This window comes from Sphaerodactylus townsendi, linkage group LG08, assembly GCF_021028975.2.
Source record: "Sphaerodactylus townsendi isolate TG3544 linkage group LG08, MPM_Stown_v2.3, whole genome shotgun sequence".
Taxonomy (NCBI): domain Eukaryota; kingdom Metazoa; phylum Chordata; class Lepidosauria; order Squamata; family Sphaerodactylidae; genus Sphaerodactylus; species Sphaerodactylus townsendi.
The window spans coordinates 11,458,500-11,479,355 of record NC_059432.1 but is presented as its reverse complement, the minus strand read 5'-3'; the positions used below and the strand labels follow the sequence as shown (position 1 = coordinate 11,479,355).

Here is a 20,856-nt window from a genome sequence, read left to right as displayed (position 1 = left end):
CTAAAAACTGAAAAAGGAAAACAGAAAAGGGCCCGAGAAAGAGATCAGGCTGCTCAGTAATGTTGTATACTGACAGCTACTAAACCTGAACATTAAAAGTCAAGCTTGTTCAGCATTAATGGTTGTGAGATTCTTGTGTTTTAAGCAAGGGGGGAGCACGTTATTTTTAGGTTCCCCGAGATCTCAGAAGGTCAGCAGGGCGGGCGCTGGTTAGTACTTGAGTGGGAGATTAGCAAGGAAATCCAAACGCAAACCGCCTTTGTTAGACTCATGCCTCAAAAAACACCATACTGGGTTGCCGTAAGTTGGCTGCGACTTGGTGGCACTTTACACACAGAAATATTGGCGACTGTTTGGATGGGAGACCACCCGGGATTGCTACACAGAAGCAGGCAATTGTGAACCACCAGAGATTTGAAGAAACGCTGCTCTCCCTGGCGAGGCAGGATGTAAACTGGAGATTGGGGAGGAGTGCCCAGCCAATGTCCAGGAAGTGACATAATTCTTCGTCCTGCCTCCCTGAGCAAGAGCTGGAAAACAACCATCCAGATGTTCTCCGCCTCCAGTAGAACACCCAGGATTGCTACACAGAAGCAGGCAATTGTAAACCACCTATGAGCTTCTCTTGCTTTGAAAACCTGGCACGGTTGCCACCAGGAAGTGACATCTTGATAGCAAAAAAAAGGGAAGGGATATTAGCTGCGGTTTCAGCTGGTTTAATGATGTGCTTTTTGTTGTGATCTTATTGCTTATGCCTTAACTTTGTTAGCCAACTTGTGGCCCTTATGGAGGCAGAAAATAAATAAACGAGGGCGGAAAGTACAATAAATAAGTGATACGGAGCTACGTGGTAAGTGGATCCTCAACATGCGCAGTTTAATCTTTTTTGAAGGAACAGGTTCAATCTGCCAAGCTTCCCACTTGCCTTACCTTTTCACTCCAGGCCCAGAGACCGACTCCAAGAAAGGCAACTCCTGCTAACTAGGGGGGGAAAAAATAAGATAAACAAAGCTCATTAGTCACTGAAAATCATTACTGAATCATCACCCAAAAAATGCAATATCATAATGGGATGGACTTCGGACAGGATCAAGAGCGGCACACAGATATCCGTGTGAAAAACTCCCCGAAAACTCTGTTAACTGCTGCGGTGCCCAGGTGGGAAAGACTGCAGTGAGATTCAAGCAAAAATGGAGGCCCTGGAGCAAAAATTCGAGGCTTTAGACCAGGGGTCTTCAAACTATGGCCCTCCAGATGTTCATGGACTACAATTCCCATCAGCCCCTGCCAGCATGGCCAAGTGGCAGGGCTGATGGGAGTTGTAGTTCATGAACATCTGGGGGGGCATAGTTTGAAGACCCCTGCTTTAGACTTACGGGAACGGGGTGTGAACTGACCGCAACACCCTACAGTGGTGGCGAACCTTTGGCACTCCAGATGTTATGGACTACAATTCCCATCAGCCCCTGCCAACATGGCCAATTGTAGGGGCTGATGGGTGGGGGGGGGGGGGGGTTGGGGGGAGAGGGGGTGGTGGGGGGGGGGGGGTTTTGGGGGGGGGGGGTGTGGGGGGGCGGGGGTGGGGGGGGGGGGGGGTTGGCGGGGGGGGGGGGGCGGGGGGGGGGGGGGGGGGGGGGGGGGGGGGGGGGGGGGGGGGGGTGGGGGGGGCGGGGGGGTGTGGGGGGGGGGGGGTGGGGGGGCGGGGCGGGTGGGGGCAGGGGGCGGTTGGGGGGGGGGGGGGTTGGGGGGGGGGGGGTGTTGGGGGGGGGGGCGGGTGGGGGGCGGGGGGGGTGGGGGGGGGGGGGGGTGGGGGGGGGGGGGGGTGGGGGGGGGGGGGGGTGGGGGGGGGGGGGGGTGGGGGGGGGGGGGGGTGGGGGGGGGGGGGGGTGGGGGGGGGGGGGGGTGGGGGGGGGGGGGGGTGGGGGGGGGGGGGGGTGGGGGGGGGGGGGGGTGGGGGGGGGGGGGGGTGGGGGGGGGGGGGGGTGGGGGGGGGGGGGGGTGGGGGGGGGGGGGGGTGGGGGGGGGGGGGGGTGGGGGGGGGGGGGGGTGGGGGGGGGGGGGGGTGGGGGGGGGGGGGGGTGGGGGGGGGGGGGGGTGGGGGGGGGGGGGGGTGGGGGGGGGGGGGGGTGGGGGGGGGGGGGGGTGGGGGGGGGGGGGGGTGGGGGGGGGGGGGGGTGGGGGGGGGGGGGGGTGGGGGGGGGGGGGGGTGGGGGGGGGGGGGGGTGGGGGGGGGGGGGGGTGGGGGGGGGGGGGGGTGGGGGGGGGGGGGGGTGGGGGGGGGGGGGGGTGGGGGGGGGGGGGGGTGGGGGGGGGGGGGGGTGGGGGGGGGGGGGGGTGGGGGGGGGGGGGGGTGGGGGGGGGGGGGGGTGGGGGGGGGGGGGGGTGGGGGGGGGGGGGGGTGGGGGGGGGGGGGGGTGGGGGGGGGGGGGGGTGGGGGGGGGGGGGGGTGGGGGGGGGGGGGGGTGGGGGGGGGGGGGGGTGGGGGGGGGGGGGGGTGGGGGGGGGGGGGGGTGGGGGGGGGGGGGGGTGGGGGGGGGGGGGGGTGGGGGGGGGGGGGGGTGGGGGGGGGGGGGGGTGGGGGGGGGGGGGGGTGGGGGGGGGGGGGGGTGGGGGGGGGGGGGGGTGGGGGGGGGGGGGGGTGGGGGGGGGGGGGGGTGGGGGGGGGGGGGGGTGGGGGGGGGGGGGGGTGGGGGGGGGGGGGGGTGGGGGGGGGGGGGGGTGGGGGGGGGGGGGGGTGGGGGGGGGGGGGGGTGGGGGGGGGGGGGGGTGGGGGGGGGGGGGGGTGGGGGGGGGGGGGGGTGGGGGGGGGGGGGGGTGGGGGGGGGGGGGGGTGGGGGGGGGGGGGGGTGGGGGGGGGGGGGGGTGGGGGGGGGGGGGGGTGGGGGGGGGGGGGGGTGGGGGGGGGGGGGGGTGGGGGGGGGGGGGGGTGGGGGGGGGGGGGGGTGGGGGGGGGGGGGGGTGGGGGGGGGGGGGGGTGGGGGGGGGGGGGGGTGGGGGGGGGGGGGGGTGGGGGGGGGGGGGGGTGGGGGGGGGGGGGGGTGGGGGGGGGGGGGGGTGGGGGGGGGGGGGGGTGGGGGGGGGGGGGGGTGGGGGGGGGGGGGGGTGGGGGGGGGGGGGGGTGGGGGGGGGGGGGGGTGGGGGGGGGGGGGGGTGGGGGGGGGGGGGGGTGGGGGGGGGGGGGGGTGGGGGGGGGGGGGGGTGGGGGGGGGGGGGGGTGGGGGGGGGGGGGGGTGGGGGGGGGGGGGGGTGGGGGGGGGGGGGGGTGGGGGGGGGGGGGGGTGGGGGGGGGGGGGGGTGGGGGGGGGGGGGGGTGGGGGGGGGGGGGGGTGGGGGGGGGGGGGGGTGGGGGGGGGGGGGGGTGGGGGGGGGGGGGGGTGGGGGGGGGGGGGGGTGGGGGGGGGGGGGGGTGGGGGGGGGGGGGGGTGGGGGGGGGGGGGGGTGGGGGGGGGGGGGGGTGGGGGGGGGGGGGGGTGGGGGGGGGGGGGGGTGGGGGGGGGGGGGGGTGGGGGGGGGGGGGGGTGGGGGGGGGGGGGGGTGGGGGGGGGGGGGGGTGGGGGGGGGGGGGGGTGGGGGGGGGGGGGGGTGGGGGGGGGGGGGGGTGGGGGGGGGGGGGGGTGGGGGGGGGGGGGGGTGGGGGGGGGGGGGGGTGGGGGGGGGGGGGGGTGGGGGGGGGGGGGGGTGGGGGGGGGGGGGGGTGGGGGGGGGGGGGGGTGGGGGGGGGGGGGGGTGGGGGGGGGGGGGGGTGGGGGGGGGGGGGGGTGGGGGGGGGGGGGGGTGGGGGGGGGGGGGGGTGGGGGGGGGGGGGGGTGGGGGGGGGGGGGGGTGGGGGGGGGGGGGGGTGGGGGGGGGGGGGGGTGGGGGGGGGGGGGGGTGGGGGGGGGGGGGGGTGGGGGGGGGGGGGGGTGGGGGGGGGGGGGGGTGGGGGGGGGGGGGGGTGGGGGGGGGGGGGGGTGGGGGGGGGGGGGGGTGGGGGGGGGGGGGGGTGGGGGGGGGGGGGGGTGGGGGGGGGGGGGGGTGGGGGGGGGGGGGGGTGGGGGGGGGGGGGGGTGGGGGGGGGGGGGGGTGGGGGGGGGGGGGGGTGGGGGGGGGGGGGGGTGGGGGGGGGGGGGGGTGGGGGGGGGGGGGGGTGGGGGGGGGGGGGGGTGGGGGGGGGGGGGGGTGGGGGGGGGGGGGGGTGGGGGGGGGGGGGGGTGGGGGGGGGGGGGGGTGGGGGGGGGGGGGGGTGGGGGGGGGGGGGGGTGGGGGGGGGGGGGGGTGGGGGGGGGGGGGGGTGGGGGGGGGGGGGGGTGGGGGGGGGGGGGGGTGGGGGGGGGGGGGGGTGGGGGGGGGGGGGGGTGGGGGGGGGGGGGGGTGGGGGGGGGGGGGGGTGGGGGGGGGGGGGGGTGGGGGGGGGGGGGGGTGGGGGGGGGGGGGGGTGGGGGGGGGGGGGGGTGGGGGGGGGGGGGGGTGGGGGGGGGGGGGGGTGGGGGGGGGGGGGGGTGGGGGGGGGGGGGGGTGGGGGGGGGGGGGGGTGGGGGGGGGGGGGGGTGGGGGGGGGGGGGGGTGGGGGGGGGGGGGGGTGGGGGGGGGGGGGGGTGGGGGGGGGGGGGGGTGGGGGGGGGGGGGGGTGGGGGGGGGGGGGGGTGGGGGGGGGGGGGGGTGGGGGGGGGGGGGGGTGGGGGGGGGGGGGGGTGGGGGGGGGGGGGGGTGGGGGGGGGGGGGGGTGGGGGGGGGGGGGGGTGGGGGGGGGGGGGGGTGGGGGGGGGGGGGGGTGGGGGGGGGGGGGGGTGGGGGGGGGGGGGGGTGGGGGGGGGGGGGGGTGGGGGGGGGGGGGGGTGGGGGGGGGGGGGGGTGGGGGGGGGGGGGGGTGGGGGGGGGGGGGGGTGGGGGGGGGGGGGGGTGGGGGGGGGGGGGGGTGGGGGGGGGGGGGGGTGGGGGGGGGGGGGGGTGGGGGGGGGGGGGGGTGGGGGGGGGGGGGGGTGGGGGGGGGGGGGGGTGGGGGGGGGGGGGGGTGGGGGGGGGGGGGGGTGGGGGGGGGGGGGGGTGGGGGGGGGGGGGGGTGGGGGGGGGGGGGGGTGGGGGGGGGGGGGGGTGGGGGGGGGGGGGGGTGGGGGGGGGGGGGGGTGGGGGGGGGGGGGGGTGGGGGGGGGGGGGGGTGGGGGGGGGGGGGGGTGGGGGGGGGGGGGGGTGGGGGGGGGGGGGGGTGGGGGGGGGGGGGGGTGGGGGGGGGGGGGGGTGGGGGGGGGGGGGGGTGGGGGGGGGGGGGGGTGGGGGGGGGGGGGGGTGGGGGGGGGGGGGGGTGGGGGGGGGGGGGGGTGGGGGGGGGGGGGGGTGGGGGGGGGGGGGGGTGGGGGGGGGGGGGGGTGGGGGGGGGGGGGGGTGGGGGGGGGGGGGGGTGGGGGGGGGGGGGGGTGGGGGGGGGGGGGGGTGGGGGGGGGGGGGGGTGGGGGGGGGGGGGGGTGGGGGGGGGGGGGGGTGGGGGGGGGGGGGGGTGGGGGGGGGGGGGGGTGGGGGGGGGGGGGGGTGGGGGGGGGGGGGGGTGGGGGGGGGGGGGGGTGGGGGGGGGGGGGGGTGGGGGGGGGGGGGGGTGGGGGGGGGGGGGGGTGGGGGGGGGGGGGGGTGGGGGGGGGGGGGGGTGGGGGGGGGGGGGGGTGGGGGGGGGGGGGGGTGGGGGGGGGGGGGGGTGGGGGGGGGGGGGGGTGGGGGGGGGGGGGGGTGGGGGGGGGGGGGGGTGGGGGGGGGGGGGGGTGGGGGGGGGGGGGGGTGGGGGGGGGGGGGGGTGGGGGGGGGGGGGGGTGGGGGGGGGGGGGGGTGGGGGGGGGGGGGGGTGGGGGGGGGGGGGGGTGGGGGGGGGGGGGGGTGGGGGGGGGGGGGGGTGGGGGGGGGGGGGGGTGGGGGGGGGGGGGGGTGGGGGGGGGGGGGGGTGGGGGGGGGGGGGGGTGGGGGGGGGGGGGGGTGGGGGGGGGGGGGGGTGGGGGGGGGGGGGGGTGGGGGGGGGGGGGGGTGGGGGGGGGGGGGGGTGGGGGGGGGGGGGGGTGGGGGGGGGGGGGGGTGGGGGGGGGGGGGGGTGGGGGGGGGGGGGGGTGGGGGGGGGGGGGGGTGGGGGGGGGGGGGGGTGGGGGGGGGGGGGGGTGGGGGGGGGGGGGGGTGGGGGGGGGGGGGGGTGGGGGGGGGGGGGGGTGGGGGGGGGGGGGGGTGGGGGGGGGGGGGGGTGGGGGGGGGGGGGGGTGGGGGGGGGGGGGGGTGGGGGGGGGGGGGGGTGGGGGGGGGGGGGGGTGGGGGGGGGGGGGGGTGGGGGGGGGGGGGGGTGGGGGGGGGGGGGGGTGGGGGGGGGGGGGGGTGGGGGGGGGGGGGGGTGGGGGGGGGGGGGGGTGGGGGGGGGGGGGGGTGGGGGGGGGGGGGGGTGGGGGGGGGGGGGGGTGGGGGGGGGGGGGGGTGGGGGGGGGGGGGGGTGGGGGGGGGGGGGGGTGGGGGGGGGGGGGGGTGGGGGGGGGGGGGGGTGGGGGGGGGGGGGGGTGGGGGGGGGGGGGGGTGGGGGGGGGGGGGGGTGGGGGGGGGGGGGGGTGGGGGGGGGGGGGGGTGGGGGGGGGGGGGGGTGGGGGGGGGGGGGGGTGGGGGGGGGGGGGGGTGGGGGGGGGGGGGGGTGGGGGGGGGGGGGGGTGGGGGGGGGGGGGGGTGGGGGGGGGGGGGGGTGGGGGGGGGGGGGGGTGGGGGGGGGGGGGGGTGGGGGGGGGGGGGGGTGGGGGGGGGGGGGGGTGGGGGGGGGGGGGGGTGGGGGGGGGGGGGGGTGGGGGGGGGGGGGGGTGGGGGGGGGGGGGGGTGGGGGGGGGGGGGGGTGGGGGGGGGGGGGGGTGGGGGGGGGGGGGGGTGGGGGGGGGGGGGGGTGGGGGGGGGGGGGGGTGGGGGGGGGGGGGGGTGGGGGGGGGGGGGGGTGGGGGGGGGGGGGGGTGGGGGGGGGGGGGGGTGGGGGGGGGGGGGGGTGGGGGGGGGGGGGGGTGGGGGGGGGGGGGGGTGGGGGGGGGGGGGGGTGGGGGGGGGGGGGGGTGGGGGGGGGGGGGGGTGGGGGGGGGGGGGGGTGGGGGGGGGGGGGGGTGGGGGGGGGGGGGGGTGGGGGGGGGGGGGGGTGGGGGGGGGGGGGGGTGGGGGGGGGGGGGGGTGGGGGGGGGGGGGGGTGGGGGGGGGGGGGGGTGGGGGGGGGGGGGGGTGGGGGGGGGGGGGGGTGGGGGGGGGGGGGGGTGGGGGGGGGGGGGGGTGGGGGGGGGGGGGGGTGGGGGGGGGGGGGGGTGGGGGGGGGGGGGGGTGGGGGGGGGGGGGGGTGGGGGGGGGGGGGGGTGGGGGGGGGGGGGGGTGGGGGGGGGGGGGGGTGGGGGGGGGGGGGGGTGGGGGGGGGGGGGGGTGGGGGGGGGGGGGGGTGGGGGGGGGGGGGGGTGGGGGGGGGGGGGGGTGGGGGGGGGGGGGGGTGGGGGGGGGGGGGGGTGGGGGGGGGGGGGGGTGGGGGGGGGGGGGGGTGGGGGGGGGGGGGGGTGGGGGGGGGGGGGGGTGGGGGGGGGGGGGGGTGGGGGGGGGGGGGGGTGGGGGGGGGGGGGGGTGGGGGGGGGGGGGGGTGGGGGGGGGGGGGGGTGGGGGGGGGGGGGGGTGGGGGGGGGGGGGGGTGGGGGGGGGGGGGGGTGGGGGGGGGGGGGGGTGGGGGGGGGGGGGGGTGGGGGGGGGGGGGGGTGGGGGGGGGGGGGGGTGGGGGGGGGGGGGGGTGGGGGGGGGGGGGGGTGGGGGGGGGGGGGGGTGGGGGGGGGGGGGGGTGGGGGGGGGGGGGGGTGGGGGGGGGGGGGGGTGGGGGGGGGGGGGGGTGGGGGGGGGGGGGGGTGGGGGGGGGGGGGGGTGGGGGGGGGGGGGGGTGGGGGGGGGGGGGGGTGGGGGGGGGGGGGGGTGGGGGGGGGGGGGGGTGGGGGGGGGGGGGGGTGGGGGGGGGGGGGGGTGGGGGGGGGGGGGGGTGGGGGGGGGGGGGGGTGGGGGGGGGGGGGGGTGGGGGGGGGGGGGGGTGGGGGGGGGGGGGGGTGGGGGGGGGGGGGGGTGGGGGGGGGGGGGGGTGGGGGGGGGGGGGGGTGGGGGGGGGGGGGGGTGGGGGGGGGGGGGGGTGGGGGGGGGGGGGGGTGGGGGGGGGGGGGGGTGGGGGGGGGGGGGGGTGGGGGGGGGGGGGGGTGGGGGGGGGGGGGGGTGGGGGGGGGGGGGGGTGGGGGGGGGGGGGGGTGGGGGGGGGGGGGGGTGGGGGGGGGGGGGGGTGGGGGGGGGGGGGGGTGGGGGGGGGGGGGGGTGGGGGGGGGGGGGGGTGGGGGGGGGGGGGGGTGGGGGGGGGGGGGGGTGGGGGGGGGGGGGGGTGGGGGGGGGGGGGGGTGGGGGGGGGGGGGGGTGGGGGGGGGGGGGGGTGGGGGGGGGGGGGGGTGGGGGGGGGGGGGGGTGGGGGGGGGGGGGGGTGGGGGGGGGGGGGGGTGGGGGGGGGGGGGGGTGGGGGGGGGGGGGGGTGGGGGGGGGGGGGGGTGGGGGGGGGGGGGGGTGGGGGGGGGGGGGGGTGGGGGGGGGGGGGGGTGGGGGGGGGGGGGGGTGGGGGGGGGGGGGGGTGGGGGGGGGGGGGGGTGGGGGGGGGGGGGGGTGGGGGGGGGGGGGGGTGGGGGGGGGGGGGGGTGGGGGGGGGGGGGGGTGGGGGGGGGGGGGGGTGGGGGGGGGGGGGGGTGGGGGGGGGGGGGGGTGGGGGGGGGGGGGGGTGGGGGGGGGGGGGGGTGGGGGGGGGGGGGGGTGGGGGGGGGGGGGGGTGGGGGGGGGGGGGGGTGGGGGGGGGGGGGGGTGGGGGGGGGGGGGGGTGGGGGGGGGGGGGGGTGGGGGGGGGGGGGGGTGGGGGGGGGGGGGGGTGGGGGGGGGGGGGGGTGGGGGGGGGGGGGGGTGGGGGGGGGGGGGGGTGGGGGGGGGGGGGGGTGGGGGGGGGGGGGGGTGGGGGGGGGGGGGGGTGGGGGGGGGGGGGGGTGGGGGGGGGGGGGGGTGGGGGGGGGGGGGGGTGGGGGGGGGGGGGGGTGGGGGGGGGGGGGGGTGGGGGGGGGGGGGGGTGGGGGGGGGGGGGGGTGGGGGGGGGGGGGGGTGGGGGGGGGGGGGGGTGGGGGGGGGGGGGGGTGGGGGGGGGGGGGGGTGGGGGGGGGGGGGGGTGGGGGGGGGGGGGGGTGGGGGGGGGGGGGGGTGGGGGGGGGGGGGGGTGGGGGGGGGGGGGGGTGGGGGGGGGGGGGGGTGGGGGGGGGGGGGGGTGGGGGGGGGGGGGGGTGGGGGGGGGGGGGGGTGGGGGGGGGGGGGGGTGGGGGGGGGGGGGGGTGGGGGGGGGGGGGGGTGGGGGGGGGGGGGGGTGGGGGGGGGGGGGGGTGGGGGGGGGGGGGGGTGGGGGGGGGGGGGGGTGGGGGGGGGGGGGGGTGGGGGGGGGGGGGGGTGGGGGGGGGGGGGGGTGGGGGGGGGGGGGGGTGGGGGGGGGGGGGGGTGGGGGGGGGGGGGGGTGGGGGGGGGGGGGGGTGGGGGGGGGGGGGGGTGGGGGGGGGGGGGGGTGGGGGGGGGGGGGGGTGGGGGGGGGGGGGGGTGGGGGGGGGGGGGGGTGGGGGGGGGGGGGGGTGGGGGGGGGGGGGGGTGGGGGGGGGGGGGGGTGGGGGGGGGGGGGGGTGGGGGGGGGGGGGGGTGGGGGGGGGGGGGGGTGGGGGGGGGGGGGGGTGGGGGGGGGGGGGGGTGGGGGGGGGGGGGGGTGGGGGGGGGGGGGGGTGGGGGGGGGGGGGGGTGGGGGGGGGGGGGGGTGGGGGGGGGGGGGGGTGGGGGGGGGGGGGGGTGGGGGGGGGGGGGGGTGGGGGGGGGGGGGGGTGGGGGGGGGGGGGGGTGGGGGGGGGGGGGGGTGGGGGGGGGGGGGGGTGGGGGGGGGGGGGGGTGGGGGGGGGGGGGGGTGGGGGGGGGGGGGGGTGGGGGGGGGGGGGGGTGGGGGGGGGGGGGGGTGGGGGGGGGGGGGGGTGGGGGGGGGGGGGGGTGGGGGGGGGGGGGGGTGGGGGGGGGGGGGGGTGGGGGGGGGGGGGGGTGGGGGGGGGGGGGGGTGGGGGGGGGGGGGGGTGGGGGGGGGGGGGGGTGGGGGGGGGGGGGGGTGGGGGGGGGGGGGGGTGGGGGGGGGGGGGGGTGGGGGGGGGGGGGGGTGGGGGGGGGGGGGGGTGGGGGGGGGGGGGGGTGGGGGGGGGGGGGGGTGGGGGGGGGGGGGGGTGGGGGGGGGGGGGGGTGGGGGGGGGGGGGGGTGGGGGGGGGGGGGGGTGGGGGGGGGGGGGGGTGGGGGGGGGGGGGGGTGGGGGGGGGGGGGGGTGGGGGGGGGGGGGGGTGGGGGGGGGGGGGGGTGGGGGGGGGGGGGGGTGGGGGGGGGGGGGGGTGGGGGGGGGGGGGGGTGGGGGGGGGGGGGGGTGGGGGGGGGGGGGGGTGGGGGGGGGGGGGGGTGGGGGGGGGGGGGGGTGGGGGGGGGGGGGGGTGGGGGGGGGGGGGGGTGGGGGGGGGGGGGGGTGGGGGGGGGGGGGGGTGGGGGGGGGGGGGGGTGGGGGGGGGGGGGGGTGGGGGGGGGGGGGGGTGGGGGGGGGGGGGGGTGGGGGGGGGGGGGGGTGGGGGGGGGGGGGGGTGGGGGGGGGGGGGGGTGGGGGGGGGGGGGGGTGGGGGGGGGGGGGGGTGGGGGGGGGGGGGGGTGGGGGGGGGGGGGGGTGGGGGGGGGGGGGGGTGGGGGGGGGGGGGGGTGGGGGGGGGGGGGGGTGGGGGGGGGGGGGGGTGGGGGGGGGGGGGGGTGGGGGGGGGGGGGGGTGGGGGGGGGGGGGGGTGGGGGGGGGGGGGGGTGGGGGGGGGGGGGGGTGGGGGGGGGGGGGGGTGGGGGGGGGGGGGGGTGGGGGGGGGGGGGGGTGGGGGGGGGGGGGGGTGGGGGGGGGGGGGGGTGGGGGGGGGGGGGGGTGGGGGGGGGGGGGGGTGGGGGGGGGGGGGGGTGGGGGGGGGGGGGGGTGGGGGGGGGGGGGGGTGGGGGGGGGGGGGGGTGGGGGGGGGGGGGGGTGGGGGGGGGGGGGGGTGGGGGGGGGGGGGGGTGGGGGGGGGGGGGGGTGGGGGGGGGGGGGGGTGGGGGGGGGGGGGGGTGGGGGGGGGGGGGGGTGGGGGGGGGGGGGGGTGGGGGGGGGGGGGGGTGGGGGGGGGGGGGGGTGGGGGGGGGGGGGGGTGGGGGGGGGGGGGGGTGGGGGGGGGGGGGGGTGGGGGGGGGGGGGGGTGGGGGGGGGGGGGGGTGGGGGGGGGGGGGGGTGGGGGGGGGGGGGGGTGGGGGGGGGGGGGGGTGGGGGGGGGGGGGGGTGGGGGGGGGGGGGGGTGGGGGGGGGGGGGGGTGGGGGGGGGGGGGGGTGGGGGGGGGGGGGGGTGGGGGGGGGGGGGGGTGGGGGGGGGGGGGGGTGGGGGGGGGGGGGGGTGGGGGGGGGGGGGGGTGGGGGGGGGGGGGGGTGGGGGGGGGGGGGGATCTCTTCAGAGTTTCATAGGGAAGATGCTCAACAAGATCCCCCTTTTAAAAAGTCCCTTCAGGTTCTCCTTCAACACGGATAGCTGCAAACCCTGCTCAAAGGAGAGCCATAATGCTCGCCAGGTTTAATGTTATGCCTTCTGCCTTGTTACATGGCAGATTTAATAAGCAAGAAAAGGCTAAAAGATTGTGCCCATGTAACGATGGCTCAGTTGAATCTCTGGCCCACCAATTACTACACTGTCTCAGATTCAAGGAAATCAGATCCAAGTATGTGAATCTTACTCCTTTACATTTACCCCATCTCCCCGATTTAATTAGATTACACTACTTGTTGGACAACCCTGATCCTTCTCTCTGTATGATAGTGGCAGACTTTCTCCTGGAAATTACTAAACGCCAGTAGATTTCCTTTGACCTAACATTTATTTCCTGTATTGTATATGCTTTTTAATCCGTTTTTTATTATTGTTGTACTGTTGTCTATGCCAATAAAGGCTTGCTATTAAAAAAACACACACGGATAGCTTATAATTACGCAGTGAAGATGCTGGCGCGGTGATGGCAGCCGCTGCCCCAAAGCAAATCTTTTTTGCAGGTCTGCAAGCTCAGCTGGACAGAAGTCCCACCTGCTTTCCAAAAACACTGGGTGGGGGCCGAGAAAGGTGCTTTGGCCGGGTGGGATTGCACCCAGGATACGCTGTGTGTGTGGGGGATTCCTGCCGTCATGGGCTCCAATAGTGCGGATTTCCCAGTGAGCATGGCTCCCTAGCATTCATGGAGCTTCCTGGCCTGAACAAAAAATTCTGTAACATATAAATTTAATATTTAATATTCACACCTATTCACTGAATATTCACTGTGAATGAAGCTGCTGGCCACCTGTAGTGCAGCGAAGCAACAGCCCAAGGCTTACCTGGGAGCTGCCTTTGCATCCACATAGCAGGGAGCAGGTGCAGAAAAACACCCTCAGCTCCCAGCCTTTTTTCGCTCGCCACCCGTTCACTCGTGTATAAGTCAAGGGGGGGGGGGGGGGTCAGCTCAAAAAATGTGCTGAAAAAGTAGACTTATACACGAGTATATAAGGTATGTTCAGACTCATCTCGCCGCTGCTGTGGCCACTGTTGCTCTCCAGTCATATAAGGTATGTACTCTGCATCTCCAGGGAGCACCTGTTTGGAAAAAGCCAACTCCACTGTAGAACCTCCAAACATTCAGTGATTGGACCCAGCCCGCCATGGCAGCCAATTTGTTGCAGTGTGACAACACAAAGGCCTGCCACAGGCCCCAAGATCTGAAAGGCCAGCTACAGGCCCCAAATAGTTTTTATTCTTATTGTTTTGCCGTGTTTTAAAAAGTAAACCGCATTTGACCATCTTGACAGACAGGAAAGGTGCAAAGGCATTAAACAAGCAAACAAATGAAACTTTCTCCCACACACACCCACCTCTGTTCAAAGGTTTTGCCTGAACCTTATTGCACTCAAGCCAAAACATGTTTCTGTTGCAAACAAAAGATAGTTACTGGGAAAGGAACATCCAGGTCCCATCTTATGCAGGCAAAGGGCAACAGAAACAAGATTTGGACGCAGATCAAACAACCAGTTCTAAGATCATGAACCTTTGCAGGCATGGGAGCCTTGTTTGACAAGCTCTGTGGTTCTATGGGACCATCTCTGCTGATACCGTTTCCCCAAATATAAAACATCCCCTGAAAATAAGACGTAGTCGAGGTTTTGCTGAAGTGCAAAATATAAGGCATCCCAGAAAGAGTAAGATCAGCTTATGCCAGAGTTTTTTGTTTTGGAAGCATGCCTGTCAGAACCAGAACACCAGAGCAATCTACAGCTGTGGTAACTGAGAAAAATAAGACACCCCCTGAAAATAAGACATAGCGCATCTTTGGGAGCAAAAATTAATATAAGACACTGTCTTATTTTCGGGGAAACACGGTATAACCCCCAGAGAGCACTCCAATCAACTTGCTGTTGGTCCCTGGCCCCAGCTGGTGGGACGCTCTGTCTGAGGAGACCAGGGCTGGGGTGACTTAACACAGTTCCGCAGGACCTGTATGACAGAGCTGTTCCACCAGGCATATGGTTGAGGCAGTTACAGTTTGCAATGTAGGCTTTCCCCATAACCACAGCCACTCACCAACCGTACCATCATCCTTGACTTCCGTTGCCAAGAGCCTCTCGGTGAGATGATTTTAACGGTTGTACTGGTTTTGAAATTAATCGCTGTTTGGATGATTTTGTGTTTTATTGGATGTTTAAATGTTTTATTAATTATCACTTATATGAATTATGTACGCTGCCCCAAGCCTGGAAGGGTAGGGGAACATATTAAATCAAATGAATGAATGAATGAATGAATGAATGAATGAATGCCTCACTTTTCTCACCACTGGGGACCCAAAGTGGTTTACACTGTTCTCCTCTCCTTCATTGCAACCTCACAACAACTCTGTGAGGTAGGTTAGGCTGAGAGAGCATGGACTAGCTCAAGGCCACCCAGCAAGCTTCCATGAAACAAGTGGAGATTCAAACCCAGGTCTCCCAGATAGTAGTCATAAGAACATAAGAATAAGCCTGCAGGATCAGACCAGAGTCCATCTAGTCCAGCACTCTGCTACTCGCAGTGGCCCACCAGGTGCCTTTGGGAGCTCACATGCAGGATGTGAAAGCAATGGCCTTCTGCTGCTGCTGCTGCTCCTGAGCACCTGGTCTGCTAAGGCATTTGCAATCTCAGATCAAGGAGGATCAAGATTGGTAGCCAGAGATCGACTTCTCCTCCATCAATCTGTCCAAGCCCTTTTTAAAGCTATCCAGGTCAGTGGCCATCACCACCTCCTGTGGCAGCATATTCCAAACACCAATCACACGTTGCGTGAAAAAAATGTTTCCTGTTATTAGTTCTAATTCTTCCCACCAGCATTTTCAATGAACAGCTGAACCGCTACGCCACATAGCAAAGTTAGCTTTTCTCTGCTTACGTTGCTATTTCATAGAATGTTAGCAAAGCTTTAAGTAAATGCCTGTACCACCACCACCCAAATTTGGAAACCGGGAGATGTAGATTCACAGCTGGGGCCATCTAGGTTTGGATCCAGTAACAGAGTCAACAAGAATGTCCAGGGAACAAACTTTCAAGAGACAGCGCTCCCTCCGTCAGATCTGGTCTCTGACTCTTCTATTGCAGACCAACGTGGCTACCCTCAAAAGAACATAAGAACATAAGAACAAGCCAGCTGGATCAGACCAGAGTCCATCTAGTCCAGCTCTCTGCTACTCACAGTGGCTCACCAGGTGCCTTTGGGAGCTCACATGCAGGATGTGAAAGCAATGGCCTTCTGTGGCTGTTGCTCCTGAGCACCTGGACTGTTAAGGCATTTGCAATCTCAGATCAAAGAGGATCAAGATTGGTAGCCATAGATCGACTTCTCCTCCATCAATCTGTCCAAGCCCCTTTTAAAGCTATCCAGGTTAGTGGCCATCACCACCTCCTGTGGCAGCATATAAGATAACAAGGGACTGATAACAAGGGACTGAGTCACACAATCCCTTTGCAATGTGGGTCTCCAAATAAATACCAAAAGCTACCTAGATGCCATTCATCTAGGCATCTAGATGAAGCTTGTTTCAACAGAGGGGGGAGATTGTTCACAAAACACTTCCTGCTGCCCTCCAGTTTCTCTCTTTTCAAACTATTTCTCAGGCACTTTTTTTGTTGATCTCGATGCAATCAAATTCCGCTGCCACCAAAAAAAAAAAAGAATGGGAGCATGACCACGGTCTGAATTGTGTATTTGATCAATATTTTGGAAAGTTGTGAGCTTATGCAACCATCAAACTGTTCTCCTTCATCTTATTTTAGTTTGCAAACTAAACCTTCTCAAAAGTGGGGAAAGTTTCCTCAGCTATGTTCCTATGCGCCAGACTGCCGATAAAGTGAAAGTACCAGACAGCGTTATACTAGCTATCACTAATTTGTTGGATTTTCAGTTTTGGTACAAGGGGGTGGGAATAGAAGATGAGAGAAAACGGAATCCATCCACGTTACGTTTCTTGAGATGTCACTGCATTCGGATGCCTACCTCACAGCTTCCTGATTCACCAACCCATTTCACTGCAATAGCATCAAACACACATTTAAATCACCTCCAACATGTTGAACACCACACAGGTGTCAGGCTCTCGAACGTGGAAATAACAGAGACCGTAGGAAAGTCCTAAAGCAGTTTATTTCTACAACGCGTAGAGTAACAATCGAAAGCTGAATCTAAGCTCTCCCGCTTAGATCCGGAGATTATATCCTTCAATCCCCCCCCCCCCATTTGATTCTAACCAAATGTGTTTCACAAAGTGTATAACATTTGCACTACAGAGGTTCAAGAAACCTGGGAACCGTTTGCACCTTCTTGCAGGAGAGCTGGCGCCAGGAAATTGCCAGGGAGGGGAGAGGGAAACAGGAAAGCATTTACAGGAAACATTTGCAATTCTTACACAGCAAGACATCTGGGCATTGACAGGCTTGGACCTGACATTAGGCAGTGCCAACCCACACTTACCCAAAAGATTATATTGTAACTGAAGAGCAGGTACTTGTACCAACAGCTGACTTCCGCAGAAGCATACCGGTAATAGTGCATCTTTTACAGAGTGGTCGCCGTACAGAACTAGGAAGGAAAACAAACAAAAGCTGATCAGTGATCAAAAGAAATACCACAGCGGTCGATTTTGCCAAGTCACTCTCATGCCGTATACTCTGCAAGATTAGACTCAAGGAAGGCTAGCAGTCCATTTCGGCTGCCAAATTCCTTAGAAGGAAGTTCCACCAGGTTCAGTGGGTGTAACAACCAAATAAGTGATTCACGATCTTAAAGCTGAGGTCTGATTCACAGTCAAGAGTGTCTCCCGTGAGGACTTTCAACCGATGTCTTCCGAAGTTCCCTGCTGCGAACTTAATTTCCAGACATATATAGGCCCAATTTGGGGTACAAAGGAGCAGCAGTGGCGTAGGAGGTTAAGAGCTCATGTATCTAATCTGGAGGAACCGGGTTTGATTCCCCGCTCTGCCGCCTGAGCTGTGGAGGCTTCTCTGGGGAATTCAGATTGGCCTGTACACTCCCACACACGCCAGCTGGGTGACCTTGGGCTAGTAACAGTTCTTCTGAGTTCTCTCAGCCCCACCTACCTCACAGGGTGTTTGTTGTGAGGGGGGGAAGGGAAAGGAGATTGTAAGCCCCTTTGAGTCTCCTGCAGGAGAGAAAGGGGGGATATAAATCCAAACTCTTCTTCTTCTTACATCTTCACCCTCATGCTGTTTTATGAACCTGAAACAGCCCAGGGGAACACCTATCTACACCTGGGGAAACATACTCGTAAGTTCCCTCCATGGGGGAAACATACCCATAAATTCCCTCAATCTGTTCCCTAGGGTTGTTTTGGCTCTAAAAAATAACACTGTGGGGAAGGCTGAATCCACGAATCCCTTGTCTCCCACGCATCCTTGGGAAGCCCAGCAGGGAACTCCGAATTCACATCTGATCAAAAGTCCATGTGGCAGCCACAAGGACTCTGGAACCGGCAACGGTCTTTAATACCTGCGGAAGAAAATCCTGTTGAATGTACTGAATTGTTTAATCTGGTCCACGTAGAATTGGCATTCGAGCCACAATGAGCACTAATGTTCCCTGCAAGCTGCACAGCGGGAAAAATAAACTGTTTCGTATGATTGCGCTGAAAGGAAAGCTGGCTCAGAAACGTTTCAGCGAAAACAAACCCTGTAAAAGTGTTTTCAGATATAATGGAGAAAAGGTGTTTTGAAAACGGTTTTCAAAACCAAAGGGACCACTGCGGAACCCCACAGAAGAAATGTTCTATTTCCAGCCTGAAAACACTGTAACTGGCATACGGATAAAAAGCTGTGATGTCCAAATCTGGGATAAGCTCAGAGCTTTACAAGTCAGCTAGCTGGTACAGAAAGACTCTGAACTCTTTGAGCCTCCCCGCACCCGGGTCCATCAAAAACCTTTTGCATTTTATCCCCAGGACTTAGGAACAAGCAGGTGCCAGGAAATACATCAGTGGATGTCACCAAGATGTCTGCTGATCTACGAATTCGGAAGCGGGCAACTCACATCATGATGGGGTCGTCGCCCCCCTCCCTCTCCCATCCTCATCAGATTTGCATTACAACTCAAGAGCCAAATCATGCCAGAATTCAGAGTAAGAGAGCAAGAAAGCAGAAGTAAAAGAAAGCCAACTGGTCCCTCACCTATTTCAACTATACAGTGTAGGGCAGTTAAGAGCATAAGAACATAAGAACAAGCCAGCTGGATCAGACAAGAGTCCATCTAGTCCAGCTCTCTGCTACTCGCAGTGGCCCACCAGGTGCCTTTGGGAGCTCACATGCAGGAGGTGAAAGCAATGGCCTGCTGCAGCTGTTGCTCCCGAGCACCTGGACTGTTAAGGCATTTGCAATCTCAGATCAAAGAGGATCAAGATTGGTAGCCATAAATCGACTTCTCCTCCATAAATCTGTCCAAAGAAGCCCTTTTAAAGCTATCAGGTTGAGTGGCTAATCACCCTCCTGTGGCAGCATATTCCAAACACCAATCACACGTTGGGTGAAGAAGTGTTTCCTTTTAATAGTCCTAATTCTTCCCCCCAGCATTTTCAATGAATGCCCCCTGGTTCTAGTATTGTGAAAATGTCAACATTTTCCACCCCATGCATAATTTTATAGACTTCAATCATATCCCGCCTCAGACGTCTCCTCTTCAAACTAAAGAGTCCCAAACGCTGCAGCCTCTCCTCATAAGGAAGGTGCTCCAGTCCCTCAATTATCCTCGTTGCCCTTCTCTGCACTTTTTCTATCTCTTCAATATCCTTTTTGAGATGTGAGTGACCAGAAGCCTGAACATAGTACTCTAAGTGCGGTCGCACCACGGCTTTATATAAGGGCATGACAATCTTTGCAGTTTTATTGTCAATTCCTTTCCTAATGATCCCCTGCATAGAGTTTGCCTTTTTCACAGCTGCCATGCATTGAGTTAACATTCCCATGGAACTATCAACTAAGATGCCCAAATCCCTTTCCTGGTCTGTGACTGATAGCACTGACCCCTGTAGCTTGTATGTGAAGTTTGGATTTTTTTGAAGCAGGCTTTATCTTGGAAAACCGGGTTCAATTCTGCACTCCTCTACATGAAGCCTGCTGGGGTGACCTTGGGCCAGTCACAGTTGTCTCACTCAGCCCCAACTACCACACAAGGTGCCTGATGTGGGGAAAGCAAGGTAAGGCAATTGTAAGCCGCTTTGAGACTCATTAAAGGGAGAGAAAACAGGGTATAAAAACCAATCTTATTCTACTTAAAATTACTGGCAACTGATCTGCTTATTAATAACCAGAAAAATGAGGTATAGTATACACTGGAGGAAACAACACAAGCAAAAACAAGCTATAGCCAGGCTACAGTACAATAATTTTAGGCTACCCGGGCTACAGTGCAATGATTCCAGGCTACCCAGGCTGCAGTACAATGATCACAAATGTGAAATACAAAATCTGGCACAATCTTGAGGACTTTATGCCAGATTTGCACAACATAGTTGTACAGCTATAGTGCACTGCGAAGATTCTTGTGTCTGATGTTCCCCATGAGTTTGTAGTTTCTGCGCTTCTGCAAATGCATGTGTAAGTTTATATTAAATATCTTTATCACTTTTTGCACTTATCACGTTTGCGATCACTTTATTGTAGCCGGGGTGTAGCTTGCTCATTAACAACCCATAATGTTTTTGCCACCTACATGTTGTTGTTTTTGCAAGTCCTCCGGGGGAGGGCGGTATATAAACCTAATAAATAATAAATAATAATAATAATAAAAATAATAAAAATAAAAATAAATAATAATAATAATAATAATACATGCAAGGTCTTGCAATGAGTGCCACATATACACTGGAGCACCCTGCTTCTTTAAAATCTTGTACTATATACCCTTTTTCTTTCTTGTGGTGCCTCTAAAATATCCCCTCCCCCCCAAGCCCCACAAAAGCCATGTCACATCTTTGATTATGGCCGAGCAACATGACACAAAACAACGTTCAAGATTTCATGCTCTCTAGAACTCTTTACAAAATGTCCCAAGAAGAAAGGGATGGTTTCAGTCCGTGACCGTGAGTCTTTCTGTCTGCACCCAAGTAGAATAGCGAGCGGACTTAATAAGCCCTAAGTAGAATTGGAATCAGGTTATATTACTGGCCCTCTTGGGAGAAGAGAAATGAATGGCAGCCTCTGACAACAAATACAGAAACGAGCGGTTTGTCAGATGACTTCAAAATGTCAACTTCGGTCCATGAGGCGCACGTAGGGTTTTAATAGATATAAGTAGAGCTTAGTTCCCTTTAACCATTACCAAAGGGAATGATACCCCAGGTTCTTGTAGCAATTAATGGCCAGGTCTGGAGTACATCTAGATAGCTTTCATGTTACGCATTAAAATGACAAATGTCAGTTGGAATGAAACCATCATCAGTGGCTCTTGATGAACATGCTCTTAATAAACCAGACACACATATGAGCATAAATCACTTGTATGTATTAACTGTAGCAAAAACAGTGGTCACCCTGACATGGACAGCCCAGATCCCAGAAGTTAAGAGGATCTGCCCTGACTAGTATTCAGATGGGAGGAAGCCAATGAACACCAGGGTCACGACACAAAGGCAGGCAATAGTAAACTACCTCTGAAGCTCTCTTTCCTTGCAAAACAAAAGGGTTAGTCTAGTGGATGGGACATGGAATCCCACTTGCGAGGTCACGAGCGTTCACTGAGAGCAGACATGAAGAGTAGATTTCATTTGTTACAGCTTTGCTGCATCATTTTGTTTGCGTTTATGTCTGTCATCTGATGAACGCCGATCTTCTGATGGAGTTGAAATGGGTCTTCTGATGAAGTCGAAAACTCATCATTCAACTGGCCAAGCCATCCCATCTGGCATTTCTGCACTTTAAATGCCATCTACGTCTTTATGATATCTGAGTGACTGGGTTTCGTTCTGGGATAATATGTTAATTTGGCAGTAATTTTTCAATTGTTCGGTCATCTACTCAAGCTTTCTTATCTGCTGTTTCTGTATACTGTAAATGTAATTAGTACATTGTACCATTATGATATTTATGCGATTACACATGGTCCCAGGAATTGATGTTAATTCACCAACCAGCTGTTCAACTAGTATAAGCTGTCTTATTGCCTATGTGAATTTTGTCACTTAAGTAATGCAAAGCTACTATGCTCGGTTGGACTATGTTCAGTCCTAACAAGTGATGAAGTCGCAGGGA

The 20,856-nt window shown here is 68.2% G+C and overlaps 1 protein-coding gene across 1 annotated transcript in view; it reads right to left on the bottom strand.

Moving 5' to 3' along the window:
- Positions 1–20,856, bottom strand: part of TSPAN14 (tetraspanin 14) — a 73,099-nt gene that overhangs the window by 15,289 nt on the left and 36,954 nt on the right. The window contains exons 2-3 of the mRNA XM_048506236.1: positions 16,073–16,180; positions 931–981 (exon numbers count right to left, since the gene is read on the bottom strand). Of these exons, the coding sequence (XP_048362193.1) occupies positions 931–981; positions 16,073–16,153 (132 nt within the window). The 5' untranslated portion in view covers positions 16,154–16,180. The remainder of the gene's footprint in view (positions 1–930; positions 982–16,072; positions 16,181–20,856) is intronic.